General features: G+C 41.1%; 1 protein-coding gene across 1 annotated transcript in view; it reads right to left on the reverse strand.

Moving 5' to 3' along the window:
• TM4SF20 (transmembrane 4 L six family member 20) overlaps nt 1-18,321 on the reverse strand; it is a 54,089-nt gene that overhangs the window by 20,283 nt on the left and 15,485 nt on the right. Inside the window, exon 2 of the mRNA XM_085634386.1 lies at nt 2,283-2,348. Within this exon, the coding sequence (XP_085490512.1) occupies nt 2,283-2,348 (66 nt within the window). The remainder of the gene's footprint in view (nt 1-2,282; nt 2,349-18,321) is intronic.

The raw sequence follows: 18,321 nt of genomic DNA on the forward strand, positions 1-18,321 counted from the left end.
GAATCCAAGCTCACTACTAGAGTTATGGCAGCCTCTTGGGGAGAGTGGCCAGTTGTTTATATTGCTGATGTTTGCAGAGCATCCAACTGGTCTTCCCCTCCACATTTATACCTCAATTCAGGCTAATCATAGCTCAGGGTTTTGAGTTGTCTTTTAGAAGAGAAGTTGTTTTGAGTTTGATGTCCTCCTAGACGTTAGTGTTAAATGTTCCCAGTGTGATCATGATTCCTTTCTTTTTTCCATAGAGCAGTTTAGACATTATTTTAAATAAAGCGTTGGTTATTCCTCTGATGTCTCTTTGTCTTATTTTTATTTTGAAGGAACATTTGCTTTGGCAATCCTCATATAGTAAGTAACGGGACAAAGGAGAAGGAAATGCACTAATGCAAAGATTACTTACTGGTAAACTTTATCAAGTTGACATGAGTGCACCACCAAATCCCATTGCGTTGTGTAATCCACGCAAAAGGGACATGAAAGAGGAACAGTAAAAACACCACAAGGATTCCATGCAAATATAGATGTAGTAAAGTTCTTGTAATGCACATAAGCCAATGCCAACACTATCCTCACAGTGTGGAGATGGCTTGGCTGCTACAGCCATCTCAGCCTACAGAAGCCTATTTTGCCACATTGCTTATAGTAAAGTTTCTGAACTGCCAGTGTCTTCAGAGTGCACAGATGACTGCTCTGCAGTATTTATACAGCATTTCTACAGCCCAAATAGTGGAGTTGCAAGTGCTGCCATTCCTTTCACAGTATGCAGACATCAGTGCTGCTACTGTCTTCACAATGTGCAAATGCCATGGGTGCTACAGCCATTTCAGTGTACACAAGCCTAAGCTACCACAGCCCTTATAGTTAAGATGCATGAGCTGCCTTAGGGTGTGATGGTCACAGCCCACAGATGCATGGTGCTGCCTTTCTGATGCAGTGCATCTGCAGTCGCAGTGTGGATAAGCCTTTTTGTTTTTGCTGGGTTATATAGCACAAGCTTAGCACTAAAGGTGTTAGATCACTTTGCAACAGACAACATTCCACATTTATTTAAGCATGGAAATGTTAAGTGACCAGACCAAAACAATATGGGGACAGATCACAAAACAATTTTGACTGCTGCTCTTTAATGTCCTTAGTGGCAAGTTGAGGCAGGGCTTGCTCCAACATTATGAAAACAGCATTAAAGAAGTGGTGACATTTGATAACAACACTAATGCATGTTTTTTGGGGGATATTTAGTTTTGGCGGTCATGTGTTCAGTTTTTTCATCCTATTGTGTTTCTGTGCTTCATTGTCGCAATGCAATTTTGTTGTATTGTTTTGAAGTAGTTGTGTGAATATTTCTGTTTTGACTGTTTGTTTCTATATTGCCTTATGTGATTGTGTATGTTCTTGTTGTTTTTTTTAAGTATGGTAACAAATGCTGCTACATTTCCATTTAAAGGCAGCAACCATTTACCACTGTTTTAGATGGTAGATGAAGAGCTCCAGCTCTTCATCTACTTAAGACGCCAGTCACCCCAGAACTGTGGCCAAGACTGAGGCTAAACGTAGAGCTCACAGTGCTCGCTTTAGATAATATGGCCCAGGGTGTTGAGCCTAAGCCACGGCCCAAGACTTGGTCCCCAGCTCCAGAAGCATCAGGACCAGCCCCTAGCCCACATCTCTCCCTCAATTTCCCTCATGTGAACCTATACCATTACTCGTCTTCTGGGATCTTGAGAATATTCAGCTTTTATGGATGTCAGTCAAGCATATCACGCAAATCACAGGACATACATGAAACTCAACATTTCCTTCCATCTCATTCTTTTTTATGTACGTATTTGTTGTGATGTACCTGATTTCAATTCTGACATACAAAGAGACACAACCTCTCCTCAAAGATACACAACACAAACAAGGAGGATGGGGGTCATTTAACATAAAGCAGAGTAGAAAATATTTCTGATAACCTGGTTAGGAAACATATGTAAGGAATCACATTTTTTAAAATGATTAAGTAAGTTCTTTTATCATACCACTCCGCTGCATTACACGATGCCTGTTTATGGTCCAGGGAAAACCTGGCTTGGCAGTTCGGGCTGGGCTGATAGATTCAACCCAGATTTGTGACTGGGGGTGAGTGTCTGAAAAATGTCAGCGCTCCATTCATCATCTCCTTGTGTTTGCATTACACCATCACCAGAAACACCGTGAGAACTCATGGCAAATAGATGGATTCTCTTATCTTTAACACTGCCCAGCTAAATATGGCTGCACGGTCTCACTGTGGAACTTACCCCACACCTAGAGTTGCAGCTGCCTCTTTTCTTTGCCGCTAGGGTCATTGACACTGCTGGAAGGACCTGTAAGCCACAGGAGAACAAACATCAACATTTATGCCATATATACAACCAGGTTTAGTTTCAAGCGTCTGATGTTTTATAAGACAATAGAATATATATTCAAATTAAACTGTGATCATTTGTTATGATAGCAATTTATTGAGTGGAACTGACTCCAACAGGTTAATGATGAATATTAGATGACTGAAAACTTTAGGTCTAAGCTCATTAATTTCTGAAAGTTTGTTGAGATTTAGTAAAATTCTGATTTTTGATTTTGCATTTGTCAATGCCCAAACCAAGGCCTCTTAAGAAGTCATTATGGCATTTTTCAAACATGGTCATGTATAGATAGGGCATACATTTCATAAGGAACCATGTGTCGTTATGTAACAGTCTGTCTTGGGGAACAATACATGCTGGATCCTAGGTGGTGCAAGGATTTGTGACATCCAATTTAAAAAAATGAAAAGATTTTGCCTCCAGAATTTGCAAAGAAACTATAATTGATGTGTTCAATGTCAACCTGACATTCCCTTCCTGGTGACTTCTTAGATGGTTAACACGTTTCACCTTGTCATAGTAGTATTCAGATCTAAAAGTCCAATTTTATCCAGAACTCATGTTTTTTTGCAGATTTCAAATAGGATACTGATGTAACGAAAGAATAAAATTGGTGTTAGAGTTAAAAGAAATATCAAGAAAGAATTCCGTTTAGTATACAACACATTTATGAAAGAAAGAGTTGAATTGAACAAAAATGTGCATTGATTGAGTGTATTTTTCAGATGAAAAAATGCCTCATGAATTGAAATGAATCCCCTTCCTATGGGGCAGAATGATATACAAACAACAGCTGGACAGATTCAAGCAGTAACTGGCTCTGGTTAAAAGCAATGGATGAAGGAGGGGTGATCCAAATAGGTCAATGGTCAAGGGAGCTGCACCCCAAGCCCATGTTATGTTTATTATAAATGAAGGGTCTTTCAGGCGGCTGTGTTGTCAAGCAAGACCTCAAAATGGGACAATTGGTACATAAATACAGGGAACACAATCCAACCTTAGCTGTACATTTCCAGTACCTGCATGTTGTGACAGCAATTTCATCCTGCGTACTGGACGTGGTGAATTTGCTTTCAAAGTTTTTCCTCCCAAGAGGCACCTACCATGCTGGCAAAAACCACCTCTGGGGAAAATAACTGCCACCATGTTGTCAATGTTTAAATTGTCTGTTCTTCTTCCACCTATGTGGTAGTGGTGCTTCCTCTAACTCAAAGGCAGCTGGAGCGTCTAACCAACACCTTTAAATGAGATTCTTGATGCTATTTGCTATGGCTTTCCTCGATTGTGCAAGTTATGCAAAGCAGTGCTTCAGTTTACTTCTCATTATAAGAGCCCTGTGGCACAGATATAATTGTGCAGTGTTATGTAATCGCCTGCACAGCCATTCATACATATAGGCCCAAGTCTGTCACAAAGGGAATCTTAGTCAGAAAATAAGGACATAAAATACCTCTGCAGTATTCATCTTTTCCTTTCTCGCATATCCTTCACTCATTTCCACGAGCAAAGGGATCTCAACAAAAATTCAGCACTTGAATGATCTAATCCAGGTAAATTGTACTGAAAAGGGGCAAAGAACTTAACTACCAAAATAATTTTCATTGTTCTATCTAGTCTGTTTTCTAAAATTAGTCATTGTGCCCTGGTAGTCTCTTTTCTACGTTTGTAGATTTAAAAAAAATATATAGTCATGTCCATTGTAGCTGCCAATTTGTAATCTGACACCTAAGTATGTAACTTCCTGCCCAGTGTTTAATTATCTTATTGCGCCTACGCCTTTATCACCTCGTGAACTGTGTCTCGGAGATCATCCTATGTATCTCATTGAATAGGTGCTTTGCTTCCCACAGTCCTCCTCAGCAGAGGGGGCAACCTCTGGTGCCTAATAAGTGCTGCATTACTAATGGGATCCACCTTCTCAGGGGATGCATGAGAACCATAAATTGTATTGGTGGAACTCTTATTTATAAATAAATAAATAAAATAGAAGCACAGCACGCTTTGCCCTCTCCAACACAGTGGCAGCTGGCATCAATTCTGCAACCATGCTTGCCACACTCTTGCCTCTTCAGAGGACCTGGGCTTCATGATTAAAACAGACGGATGAAGAAAATGAGAACTTCTTCCCTCGCATAGTAACTTTTCTAGTGGAATGACTACACTGGTGAAGGGGAGAAACCCTGTATGTCATGACTGACATTTGCAGTAATCTAATGACTGATTAACCTGGGAGGATCAAAATCTGAATGATACTTACCAAACCAATGTCTAAGGGTGGGGGGCTGGCCTTTTGCACCCTTCTCTGTGCATGTTTAGTAAGCTCTTGTGGGATTAGTAAAAGCCATTACTAGCCATAATTAAGAAATGGATTTATGTATTGGCAAAGAGGATGTGGAGACAGAGTTATCTCTAATCCAATATAGGGTTCCACCTGCCAAATTTAATCGTGGATGGACCATAAGTTTGGCCATGTTGCCCAAACTTCTCTGATGACCCTGGGGACTAAGGGAGAAATGGCGTCATGTCTGCCCACCTTATTTAGATGGGCGGACATGCAGTCATGTTTTACTATTCCTTGCCGCCAGGTAGAACCTGGTGGCAAAGAACAGTAAAATCTCTATAATGTCCTCCCCGCCATGGGAGCAGACTCCCATTGCAAGGGAAGCATAATCTTTTTTGTTTTAAAAAAGAAAGTCCCACTGTGACGGCGGTACCTGCCAATGCCTTTACACATGACCGCCTGCTTGGCAGTCATTTATAGATTTGTCAGGCAGTCTGTCAGCATGGGGATGGAGTAACCAACTCTCCCCATGGGGGAACGGTGGGCTGTTCGCTGTTAAATGCATCAGGTCCTAAATAGCAAGTCTTCACTAAACATTTCCAGACTGAAAGTAGTAAAGGCCCCAGGCCTTTTGATTGGTTGGCTGTTGAAATGTCAGAAATGAAATAGTCTCTGCTACTGTTTACTGTGATAATTGGAGGTGTTGTGGACATGAAGTAAAAGAGATATTTATTGGGGGGGGCAGCAGAAAGGCATGCTGTCCCCCTAGAATTAGAGAGGAGGTGTCTAAGGGATAACTTCTGTCATGAAAATATATGTTGTCCTCCAATTGATTGTGTGTGCCTTTCCAGATCAACAGGATGTTGTCAATGAATCTTATGTATGTCAAAGATTATCTGTCCATGCTTCCTTCTCATACACAGATTGCTGCTCAAATTTAGCAATAAAGATATTTGCATACAGAGGTGCTCCAGAAAAATCCATGGAGGGTCCCGTCATTTGTAGAAAAAAATTATTATTCCAGGAAAAGTAGCAATGGATTAAACTAAAATGCAACAGTTCAAGCAAAAATATCTTGTTGAATTGAACCCCTTAATTTCTGAGTAACATCCATTCAACTGCTTCCAGACCCTTTTCATGAGGAATGGATGTTTACGACGTTAATTGTGTACAACCAAACATTTTAATGAGCTATGTTCTCCAGTTTCATGAGCCGATTCAGACAATCTGTAGTATCACAGAATAGATTTCCATGATTGTACCGAAGGTTGAAGAAAATTGTCCAGATATTGTTCAATGGTTTGTGCAGTGAGCCGCATCCCGAAACTATGGGTCTGAATGGTAGATTTATTGCATTTTTGTGAATTTTGGGCAACTTATACAAATGTGGCCTCTTAGGGTGATCTGTAAGTAAGGAGTTGCGAGTATTCTCTGTAATACATCCTAGCTCCAAAGCCTTGTCCAAGAGGATAACCATTGTCTTCACAAATGCTATTGTAGGGTCATTTTCCAAAGGAATATATGTATCTTGATCCATCAGTGTGGATACCTTATGATCATAATAAGCTTTGTCCATGACAACCAGAGCCCCTCCTTTATCTGCTGATTGAAACATGATGTCCTGATTCCTGTTGGCCTTGTTTACCACCATCTGTTCATCTTGTGTACCGTTTCTTTGGCATGCAGAGTGAAACTGTAGTCGTTGTAAATCCTTTTTTTACTAGAACTTCAAATGCATTCAGAATATAGTGTGAATTCAGAGCCATTAATGAGCTTTTGGGTTTGAATTCCTGATATTCTAGTTCATTGTAAAAAGCTTATCCGGGAGGTGAATTGTGAAAAAGAAACATAGACGTAATTTCTGCATACATTTAAATAGTGATATTTCATCCTTCAAAGAAGTTGTGTGGTAAATAGGGATGTATGAAGTTCTTTTGTTTAGCACTGACCTCTCAAATTTAGATAGCCATACAGAAGAAATAGTGATTACTAAGTCTTCGTCTGACTCCTCAGTGTTCTTCCCTTCTCGCTTGTTGTTTTCTTGTCCTCAGCGAGTCTTGTGTGTTTGCTCTGCTTGAAAATGTCTAAGTCTGGATAACGGTTTGACGCATGGCTTGCCGCTAAAAAGTCACAGTAGAGTTTGAGGCTTCCATGGTAGAAGTGGCTGATTTTTCTGCTCTTGTTGCCAACTGAGAGACCGGTATACAAAAAGGTGCTATGTCATTGTCCATGGCCAAACCTTCTTCTGAGGAAGCCACATTAGGTTTTCTGAAAACCCGGCGTTGTGTGTATGTGTCTGCCCATGTGTAAACTTCATCCAACTTTGTTTACAGGTATTACTTTTGAGTGCAGGATAATCTCTAATTATTAAACTCTACTAACTCAGCCGGATAAGTTACCGCATGCCAAGTTTCAGGAAGATATATGCAAGGTAAAAAGGTATGTGCGTGAAAAAAGAACTGTTTTCCCATTGGACATTTTGCTCATGGGTACAACTGGAGTGGAATGGATTTACACCAAACTTGACATGAAAGTAGAATTCTACTCAGAAAGTGGGCTTTTGGTGGTTCAGGGTGAATCCTTTTACTAGTGTATGAGATATAAGCATTTACAAAAGTTGCAGAACACTTTTGAATATCTCTGTTGTTTTAACATGTCAGTCATGATTCACAAATCCTGTCAATCACATTTTGAATTTTTTACATGATTTGATTTATTAGATAAGTGTACAATGTTTTTTCTACTATCCTAAAATTTGAGTATTGTGCTGTGAAAAAAACGTCCACAGTCACTGGTGTGCCACCCTCAAAGGTCAGTGGTCAGGAAAACCAAGACGTGTGGTAAATACAAAGCACTCCAGAGAAAAAAGCTTTGATAACGATGTGACTGGTACATCAGAGTCAAACTGTGAGGTTATTTGTGGCCATTTCAGATGCTGAATTCAACCTCCATTGTGTGCCTGACTTGTGAGTCACTTTTGATTTCTGAGTATCACGCTGTGTAAAAAACAATAAAAGCAAAACCAAACTCCGATGAGTGTCTGGCTTTCCTTGGATGGCAGGATGTAGCCTGCACCCAACACAGGCTGTGCAGTGCTCTCTGTAGATTGGGTGCAGGTCCTGTGCCTAATCTTCTAAGCACCACCAATGACCATGCGGAGTGCAGGTTGGGCATCTGCAGCAGGGTTGTAGAAGACCCAGAAGCAGGCCAGACTCTGTCCTCCACCCGACTATGCACAGCGGGGCTTGGGTGCCAGCAGTGACTTGGAGAATAGCCTGGCCAGAGCTTAGACCCAGCACCAACCCCCGCTGAGCATGCCTGAAGGCCATCATAAATAGACAGTAAAATTCACTGAAAAAAAACACAGTTAAAATCTTAGTTAAGGTTCTGCCTCATATGCCTAAATCCACTGAAATCCCCTAGGCATGGGTATGAAAGCACACAACAATTTACATCGTCCACTATGCTCAAAACACCAATTTTCCAACTGCACTTATGCCGACAAACCTTTATCAGGAGTACAACTTGTCAGCTGGCATGAGAATTTACCCACCATGTTGAACAGGGAGTAGTTCATACTGAATACTTTGGTCATCTATGTAAGGACTTCCCTTTTAGAGCATAATGTAATTTAAAAATACAATCCACTGATGAAGTATGAGTAAATTAATATATGGGATGTCAGAAGTTTGAAAATGAATGGAGTCAATGAAGTGGGTTAACATGTTAAGTATATCAATATTACTTAAAAGAGGCCTTACCCATGTGTAACAATTACCACCCCTAACCATTCCCCTCCTTCTAGTGACCTGTGGATAGAATGTGGTACAGACCTTTTTGTTCGTGACAGTACCAAAGTGATAGATGGACATATTAAATGCAGTCTTAAATATGGTAATTACTCTATGTGCATTCCAATGCTCCTCCATTATTGGTAGCTTGTATGCGCCATTACAGGCATATGCCCCTACCTTTGGGAGAGCCATTGAAACCAGTCTATTGCCACTATAGTGTTCACTCTATCTATTTCACTAACGGATCCTTTCCAGCACCAAAAGCCTATGTCAACAATCAAGAAGTCAGCCTATAGAAACCTTAACTATAACATCCTTGCAATCCAAATATTTTCTATGGTGTTAGCCACAAGCCCACTTGCTCCTTGTGTGTTACATCATTAAACACGTTTGATGATACGATGAGCAGGCTCATTAAATCTCTCCTGAAATTGCCATCACCTCTGCTGTAACTGTAATACAGTGATAGAATATTGCACATAATATATGGCCTGATGTTGCCCACACGTTTTCTTCATGCCTCGATAATACTACCTGCACCACTGCAGTGATATTTACCCTTAGTAGAGTTTTCTCTCTAGCTGTTTTAGAATTTTGGGAATTTATCCATAATTTCGTTTTGGGCCACTCTTTCTCAAGGCTAATCCACTGAGGAATGATTAATGCTATGCACAAGGGACACTTTAAAGAGCAGTATGTTGCTGCCCATGTATAAAGTACTTTAAGTATTATGGGTATTTAGGGTGAGACAACTTGTAGCCCCTATTCCTTTCTAATTGTATAGCTAGGAAATAACCATCTTGACTATGCCATGCAGATCCGAGACATAACACAGAAAAATATCAGCATCACTACTCCTTAATTTATCTCAGACAATTTCCATTTCAATGGCTACTGAATTTGCCCAGACAAAGCTTTATGGGACACACACAATAGGTAAGGTTTGGGGTGTCAGCAAATATTTATTATTTGCACATCACCAAGTAAAGTGTTTTGGTTTGTTTTAATCATATTAAAACCTTTGTTTCCATTACACTTCAGAACTCCCAAAAATTGTGCTTCATATATGCTTTCCTAACTTCTGATAAAGTTTGAAATATTTGTAGAGTTCATCTAATCGTATTTACATTTTGATGTGTGTTAGGAAAAAATAGACATTCTACATCCTTTTCTTTCTCCCTTCCCTTAAATCAGTAAGATGGTCACATAGTTCACATAGTTCATTGTACAAAATCCTTTTACTTTGTAGTCAGAGAAAGAAAGGTAAACACCATTGTCCATGAGAAAAGAATAAGCAGCAATTGTGTCAGAACACACAGCCTGACATTTGCACTCTGCCTTTGGACAATAGCGAATGTGAGACGATAACATCTAAGTTTAAATGCATCTTTATTACTCTTTTATCTTCTTTACTCCATCATAGTTATAGCACCCCTACTTCCAGCGCCTATGCAACCCTACTGTAGACAGGGGCCCTCCTTTTGCAAATAAGTACTAATCCTGCTCTTTGTGGGAAAAGTCCAATCTGACCAGCCAAGAGAAGCTCCACTAGAAGGAAGCATAAGCTTCCTTCTAGTGGGGCTTCATTATTGTTAAGCCTTGTCAATGATTTATCGTTTATAACTGTGGCACCGTAAGCACAAAATGCTTGTCTTTGCATACCTTTGGCCACTTAGAGAGTTTTGTCAAACATCAGAGGAATGTTTGCAAATAATCTATACCACTGGTAATTGGTCTGGGATAGCATTGCAACCCATTAGCTCCTTCATAGGAAGCCCATGACATTTTCCGGTACAATGGTACACCTCTCTAGTATACTTAACGTAAAATAAGTTTATATTTATGGAGCCAGGATAGGTACATTAAAAGATGCCTCCCTGTTACCTCAAACTCACTCCACACCTTCTCTCTTATGAACTAACTTTCGCAAAATGAGAAATTCACTTCTTCGGTATTCTCCGAAATACCTTAAAAATATGAGCTACATAAAATCTGGAAGCACAAATTGTCCCTCGCACTCAAACAGATCCAGAGAACAGAGTTTAAGGCTATCCCAAATAGTATCCAGGTAACCTAAGTACAAGTACCTTGTGTCAGCTTGATTTACAGTTAGATTTGTCATAAGGTGATTGTTAGACTTGGCATCTTTGGTGTGGTTCCCCTTATTTGTTTTGCCTCTTCTTCCTGTATTTTGGATACTGTGCTGGATGTCATTTTTGCTGCCTTGGATGCTTTGGGCACTCTGCAGCTGCTGATCAGTGTCAAAGTGCAAGTGCTCCCTGTATAAATTACTATTATGATTGGTTATCCATGATTGGCATGTTTGATTTACTGGTAAGCCCCTAGTAAAGTGCACTGCGTGTGCCAGGGCCTGTAAATCAAATGCTACTTGTGGGCCTGCAGCACTGATTGTACCACCCACCCGAATAGCCCTGTAAATGTAACTCAGACCTGCCACTGCAGTGTCTGCGCGCAGTTATGAACTGCCATTTCGACCTGGCAAGTGCACCCACTTTCCAGATCCTCACTTTCCCTTTTCTTACATGTAAGACACCCCTCAGGTAGGCCCAAGGTACCCCTGTGGGCAGGGTGCAGTGTATGTGAAAGGTAGGACATGTACAGGTGTGTGTGACATGTCCTGATAGTGAAATACAGCTATTTGTTTACTACAAGCTTTATTTTTGAAATAACTGTTTTAAGTGCTATTTTACTACAGATATGCTGGATTTTTGTCGTTTTGGTCTTGTTGAGTTTAGATAAAGATACTTTATTTTTCTAAACTGGTGTGGTGTCCATTTGTGGTGTTATCACTGTGTTACTGTGTGTTTTGAGTACAAATACTTTACACATTGCCTTTGGGATAAGCATATCGGCTCGTGCCACGCTACCAAGGGGGTGAGCAGGGGTTATCGGAAGTGTGTATATCCCTTACCCTGACTAGAAGCAATGGCTCTGCCAATTAGAGACCTCCAGTTCTAACAGTGATGAGACCTACCGGATTAGGCTGGACAGACCCAATTGTTTAAGAAATGTCCCGGCATCCCAACACTATTTGCTGCAAGAAAGATGTCACCGTTTTTGAGAGAGGGTCGGGTGAGCATGCACATTAATTACAGTGGGGGTAGGCTCATGTTTCCACCAACTCTGTCTTCACACAGGAAAAAAGTTAAGTTGTTAGAAGAGTTACCTGCTGTGCTGCCTCGTGTCACTCATGCAGCACAGCCGGATTTAATGAAGGGTGAGTCAGTGTCCCATTACGCAAGGCCAGGATCACTAGCAGCCCGCTCCTGGTTACATCACACACAGGGGAATGAGTGTTTCAAATTATATATGTATCTATAACTATCTTAAGTATTTTTGGTGTAGTCCTTCAGTGACCATGATACGGCTGGCCAAAACAAAGTCCTATTTCTATGGTTTCATTTTGAAAACCTGGTCACCGTAGCTTAGCAACTAATTGTTACAACCTTCATTAGTGCTGAAATGCATTCCTCTGAGGGGCCGCTAAACTCCCTTGCGGAGAGAATGATAGACTCCACTCATACTCTTCTGCAGGAAGTCATGACCTATGTGTCCTCAAGGCACATGCTGCCTACCTTTCCCTGGTGACCAGTATCTTTCCAGGAGCATGCATGCTGTTATGCACCAAGCAGGAGAGAGAGAGACCTGTAATCATCCACTCCTCGGAGAAGACGAGAAGCTTTTCGACATATGTTGTTTTCTTCTCCAAACGGCCTGTTTATCAGCTGTTGATATGATGATTTGGTTTCCACCTGCAGCATGTCACTTGTACACTGTAATCTTCATCATCCTTAAAAAACATTTTAAAACACAAAATCTGACCTTAATTTGCTCCTCAGATGATTCACATACTATTGAGTCATCTCCTGATGATCATCATTGGGGAATACATTATAGCACTATGTTATGCCTAGCAATGCTTGTTTAGGTGAGCTGAATATTCTCTGTGGTTGTCATGAGAATATTATGTCAATGAATTCTACTCTGTGACAGTTGGGACCTCTGATGCACTGGAAGTGAGGAGCGGTGGCTCGTTGAACCTACAATAAAGCTTGCATCTTTCTAACAAGTCTTTGGTCAACCCATTGAATCCAATAGGGTTATAACATAATTTTTGGCGATGAGTGGGCGAGCCATCGCAACGGTGAAGCAAAGGAGAAGTGCGTCACGGAATACGCGAAAAAGAGCGTATTGAGAAAGAAAAGACGACTTGCTGCAGTGCTGCTGTGTCACACGTGGAAATGGGAAATCATCCTTAATGTGCAGCCGAAGGATGATGTGAAAAGACGTTTTGGCTGGGTCGCAAAATCGAAGAAACTACCGCCCCTGTCCTGAGGGTTTGGAAAGAGATTTCACGCTCAGGGGGATGTCTATGCGGCAAAAGAAGACAACCTAGGTGTTAACACGAGTTCGTGCTGATGAAAGCTAAGAAGGAGTAAGGAGTACCTGCTCACGAAGAGTTGGCGCCGATCGGGCAGTCAAGGTGGTGTTACAGCATCAGAAGTTGTTTCCCCGGCGAGCGCAGTGGTGGAATGATGACGCATTAGAACAGTGCGTACCGTATTGGTGGAAGCTTGGTGGGGCAGCAGCCTATCACGTCTGCAGACGTCTCCGCAGCAACGCGGCTATTAGTGGCGTCAGCACGTCGGCTCCCGAGTGAGGAAGTGAAATCTTCTGTGTGGCTTCAATCCCGGAAGAGAATTCCTTTACAACGCCGTCACAAACAGATCACGGTTGTGGAAGTTTTTCCTGTCAAATGTGTTGCGTGTCGAGCTGTCTACTAGCAAAGACTCTGGTACTTTTGTTCTTTTTATTTTTATTGTCTTCCTGTTCGAGGGTACTCTAACTTTTATAGCGTGTTGATCCATCGAGGGAACTCTAATTTTTACAGCGAGTTGATCCATCGATAAGACTCCGGTGATGGCTTAACATTTGACCTGTACGAGGGGTCTTTGCCTCTGTTGTGGCCATAGTGACTTTGCGACATGCAATCTGGAAAATTGGTTGTGATGATGCCATCATATATATATTTTTTGGGGGTTTTTGAAAGGTGAAGTGACATGTTATGTTTAATATTTTGTTAGTGTTGGTCACTATATTTACAGGGAATTGTGTGGGGGTGGTGTTGGTGGTTCATCAATCTGGTCATAAATAGCATTGGGTAGCAAGGAAAATTTGTGGACCTCATTATGCAAGCTGTAAATCCGCCTCCTCCATTCCTAGAAAGTCCTGGCACACCAAAAATACAGTGGAGGCAATGGTTTGACGCTTTTGAGACATATATTGGAGCGATTGGAGCTTCATGTTATAGAGCGGAAAGGAAGAAGTTTCTACTCTTAAATTCACTAGATTTTGAGGGAAGAGAAGTTTACAAACATCTTCCTGTGTTAGTATTAGCTGAGGGCGAGGTTATTGATGAATATCAAGAAGCAGTGAAGAAATTAGTTATTAAGTTTGATGTTCAGCCCAGTTTGGTTGTGTTAAGACACAAATTCTTCAAAAGAGCACAGTTGCAAGGAGAAAACGTTGACACGTATCTAAGTGCATTGAGAAAATTGTGTGCGGAGTGTGATTTTGGTGAATACAGAGACCAGTTGGTTAGAGATCAATTTATTGCGCATTGTGTAGATAGACAAATACAACAACAATTACTCACTATGGGGAACCCTAGTCTGGAGGAAATAATAAAAGTGGCGAAGAGTGTGGAGTTGGCACAGAATTCTATCAAGGAGTTAAATATTGTTTCTGGTCCAAAAGATTCTGTAAATGTTGTAGCAACTACGAGTGCTGTGGGAAATTCGGTTAGAAAAGTTAAAAATCAAGAGAAGGGATTTTTCAAGAAAACAAATATGTGTTACCGATATGGGTATTCTCCGCATGGCAAGGACAACAGATATTGTCCTGGGAGAAATGCAAAGTGTCATAAGTGTGGCAGATTGGGGCACTTGGCTAAGGTGTGTCAGTCAAATTTTCTAAAAAATGAGAAAGTGAATAGTGTAGTCAAAGATGAGTGTCTGAGTGAGAATGATATAGTGCAAGAGTTTCAAGATATGATTGTGACGGTTACTGATGAGAGTATTGTTTCTGGGGATCCGGCAGATTGTGTTGATCCATATGAGGACATAAAAGTTGGTGAAGTGACTTTGAAGTTATTGGTGGATTCAGGGGCACGTATCACTATGATTACATATGATCTGTTTAGAAAATCTTGGGGTGAGAGACCGCTGTTTCCACCAGATAGAGCACCTGTATCCTATGAAGGACGCAAGATAGATTTGGAGGAATTCATTGAGGATGTGCTGGAGTTTAAGGGTCGTAGAATCCAGGGTAAAATTTATGTGGCTGTGCGTGGTTTAAACATCCTTGGGTGGTTTCACCAAGGCCTGTTTGGTATGGTTTTGAAACGAGGAATGAGTGAACAGGTGTTGGTTGTGCAGGATTTTGTGGGATCTGACGGTTTGGAATGTGAATTTCCGGGTGTATTCTCTGATTCTCTTGGAAAAATTAAAGGCTTCAAACATAAAATTAAGATTAAGAATGATGCTATTCCAGTCAAGCACAAGGTGAGGTCAGTACCATTCAGTCTTAGAGCTGATCTTAAGGCAGAGTTGGACAGATTGGAAAAATCTGGTATTATAGAGCCAGTAGAATCTATCTTATGGCTTAGTCCGTTGGTGGTCGCACGTAAACGCAACGGTGAGATTCGTTTATGTGTAGATTTGAGGAGTCTCAACAAGGAAATTTGGGTGGATGCACATCCCCTACCTAAAATTGGAGATTTATTAGAGGAACTGAGAGGGGCTGAATGGTTCTCGAAAATTGACCTAGCGTCGGCATACCATCAGGTGTTGTTGGATGTGGACTCTCGGCATTACACGGCGTTTAATTCCCCCTTTGGGTCATTTCAATTTTGTAGAATGCCTTTTGGGCTAGCTTCTGCAGCGTCTGTTTTCCAAAGGGTTATGCAGTCTGTGTTGCAGGATGTGAAAGGAGTGGTAACTTTTCAAGATGATTTGCTGATATTCAGCAAGCATTTGGATGAACACGACAAGGTCCTTAGATCTGTCCTAAGCATTTTTGAAGAAAAAGGGATTGTTGTTAAAAAGAGCAAATGTGAATTCTGGAAGAAGGAGATAGAGTTTTTAGGACACTTGGTCTCTGGTGTGGGCGTGAGTCCGAGTCCTGGGTTGGTTAAAGCAGTTGTGGAGTGTCCTTGTCCCAAGAACAAGGATGAGTTGCGCTCGTTCTTGTGATTATGTGAATTTTATTCACGCTTTATTCCGGGGTATGCTAGTAAAATGAAAGCGTTATCCACTATGTTGAGATCGAATGTCACGTTTGTGTGGGATGATCTATGTCAATAAACTTTTGAGTTAGTCAAGGCTGAAATGACGAATGCGAAGTCTTTGAGGGCATATGATCCAATGGTACCTTGTATCATTACTGTGGATGCCAGCAACTATGGTTTGGGGGCGGTTCTTGCGCAAGTTGTGGGTAAAGATGAGGTCACTATCAGCTATGCTTCCAGGCTACTAAGGGATGCTGAGGTCAATTATTCCGTGATAGAGAAGGAACTGTTAGCATGCTTTTGGGCATGTGAGAAGTTTAGGACGTATATATGGGGCTGGAAATTCCAGATTCACACTGACCATAAACCGTTGGTCTATATTTTGGGGGGTGAGCGGGTAAAATATGCTACTCCTAGGATTGCGCGGCTGACCACAACGTTGTTACAGTATAACTTTGTCACAAAACATATACCTGGAAAACAATATGTCAGGGCCGACATGCTGTCTAGACTACCGTTGGGTGATGATGACCCTTTAGATTTGGATGAGGACAAAGAGGATTGTTTTATTGCGGTGGTTGATGCAGTGGATAACAAGGCTTGCAGTGAGATGGAATGGAGTGTGGCGGTGAAAGATGATCGGTGTCTGGACATGGTGAAAGAGTTCATTGTAAAGGGATGGCCACGAGAAAAATGTGTGAGCCAGGAAATTCAACCCTTTTAGAAAATCTCTGAGGAGCTGTCTATTGAAGATCGTGTGATTATGAGGGATGGTAGGTGTGTACCTCCTTCTAGCATTCGTTCCAAGCTTATTGATTGTGCGCATGACGGCCATCTGGGGGCAACCATGACAAAAAGGCGCCTTAGGTTACATTATTGGTGGCCTTCTATGGATAAGGACATTGAAGAAAGTGTTAAGCTGTGTGGTGTGTGTAGTGGTGCGGAGAAGAAGCTGAGGGTTGTTACTCCTCCACTTCAACCTATTGCTTATCCCATGAAACCGTGGTTGAAAGTGGGAATTGATCTTGTTGGTCCCTTCAATTTTCTTCCTTATAATCTTCGTTTTGCTTTTGTTTTAATGGATTTCCATAGTAAGTGGCCGGAGGTAAAGTTTTGTGCTTCACCCACGTCTAACAATGCTATCTTGTTCCTCAAAGAAATATTCATGAGGGAAGGTTTTCCGGAAGCCATTGTGTCTGACAATGGTGTGCAATTTGTAAGTCAGGACATGGAAGATTTTTTGAAGGAGGCGGGTGTGAAACATTTGAAGAGTTCAGTCGGACATCCCCAAACCAATGAGTTGGTGGAAAGAATGAACAGGGTTGTGGTGGATTGTATCAAATGGGCAAAACAAAATTGTCTTGATATTGAAGGTGCGGTTAGATCTATGTTGTGGTTCTATCGCACAACACCTCACTCTCTTACAAAAATTGCACCATTTGTATCTTTAAAAGGGAGAATTCCTACCTCTGTGTTGTATCTTGCTTGGTTGTTGAGGACTGTGGCTAACAAGGTTTCGTGTAACATTGATAATGATGCTTTGGAGTTACGAGTGAAGGACGCTCAGAGGAAGATGGCTGACAGATATAATGTAAAAAAATCTGTCAAATTTGTTGGGCTTAGTCCTGGGGATCTGGTTCGGATTAAAAATACACGGTATGTCAGTAAAGGCGGTAAGAACTTTGGTGAACCTGTTTGTGTGGAAAAAGTGTGTGGAGGGGCAGTTATGGTCAAAGGTGGTCACTGGTGGAACTTGAACAAGATTGTCAAGGTTCAATCCTCAAGCGATACATCTCTTTCTGCGAACGTTAGTTCTAGAAAGTCGGAGGATGCTGATTCTGCTGATTTATCTACGGTGCCACGGAGTGATCGTTGTGAAAGCAATGTGTCTTGTTTTGGGTCAAGAAAGTCCACACGAGTTAAACAACTGCCGTGGAAACTGCGGTGATGGGAGCAATACGATTTGCAATTGTTAACTGTTTTTTTTCTGTACAGGTTTGCTGTAGTTTCTTGAACTTTCGTAATGTTTGTTTCTTATTTTTTTTAGCGTTACTTTGTTTTTTTGTTTTGTTCGTGTTTTATTAATATGCTTAGGAAACTATGTATTGTTTCTTGTTTATTTCAAAAAGAGATATTATATGTTTTATTATTATGCTTAGGAAACTATGTATTGTTTCCTGTTTATTTCAAAAAGAGATATTATGTTATGCCTAGCAATGCTTGTTTAAGTGAGCTGAATATTCTCTGTGGTTGTCATGAGAATCTGATGTCAATGAATTCTACTCTGTGACAGTTGGGACCTCTGATGCACTGGAAGTGAGGAGCGGTGGCTCGTTTAACCTTGCATCTTTCTAACAAGTCTTTGGTCAACCCATTGAATCCAATAGAGTTATAACACATTAGCACTGCCTTCCAAGAAACTTCATGGACCTGGATCCATGTTTTCCTTAAACAAAGATCACAACAAGGATTCACTGAGCTGTGGCTTTACATCCAATGTTACAGCAATGCTGCCTAGAAATATCTTACATTCAGATTAAAAAAGAC

Source organism: Triturus cristatus, chromosome 11 (genome assembly GCF_964204655.1).
Source record: "Triturus cristatus chromosome 11, aTriCri1.1, whole genome shotgun sequence".
Lineage (NCBI taxonomy): Eukaryota > Metazoa > Chordata > Amphibia > Caudata > Salamandridae > Triturus > Triturus cristatus.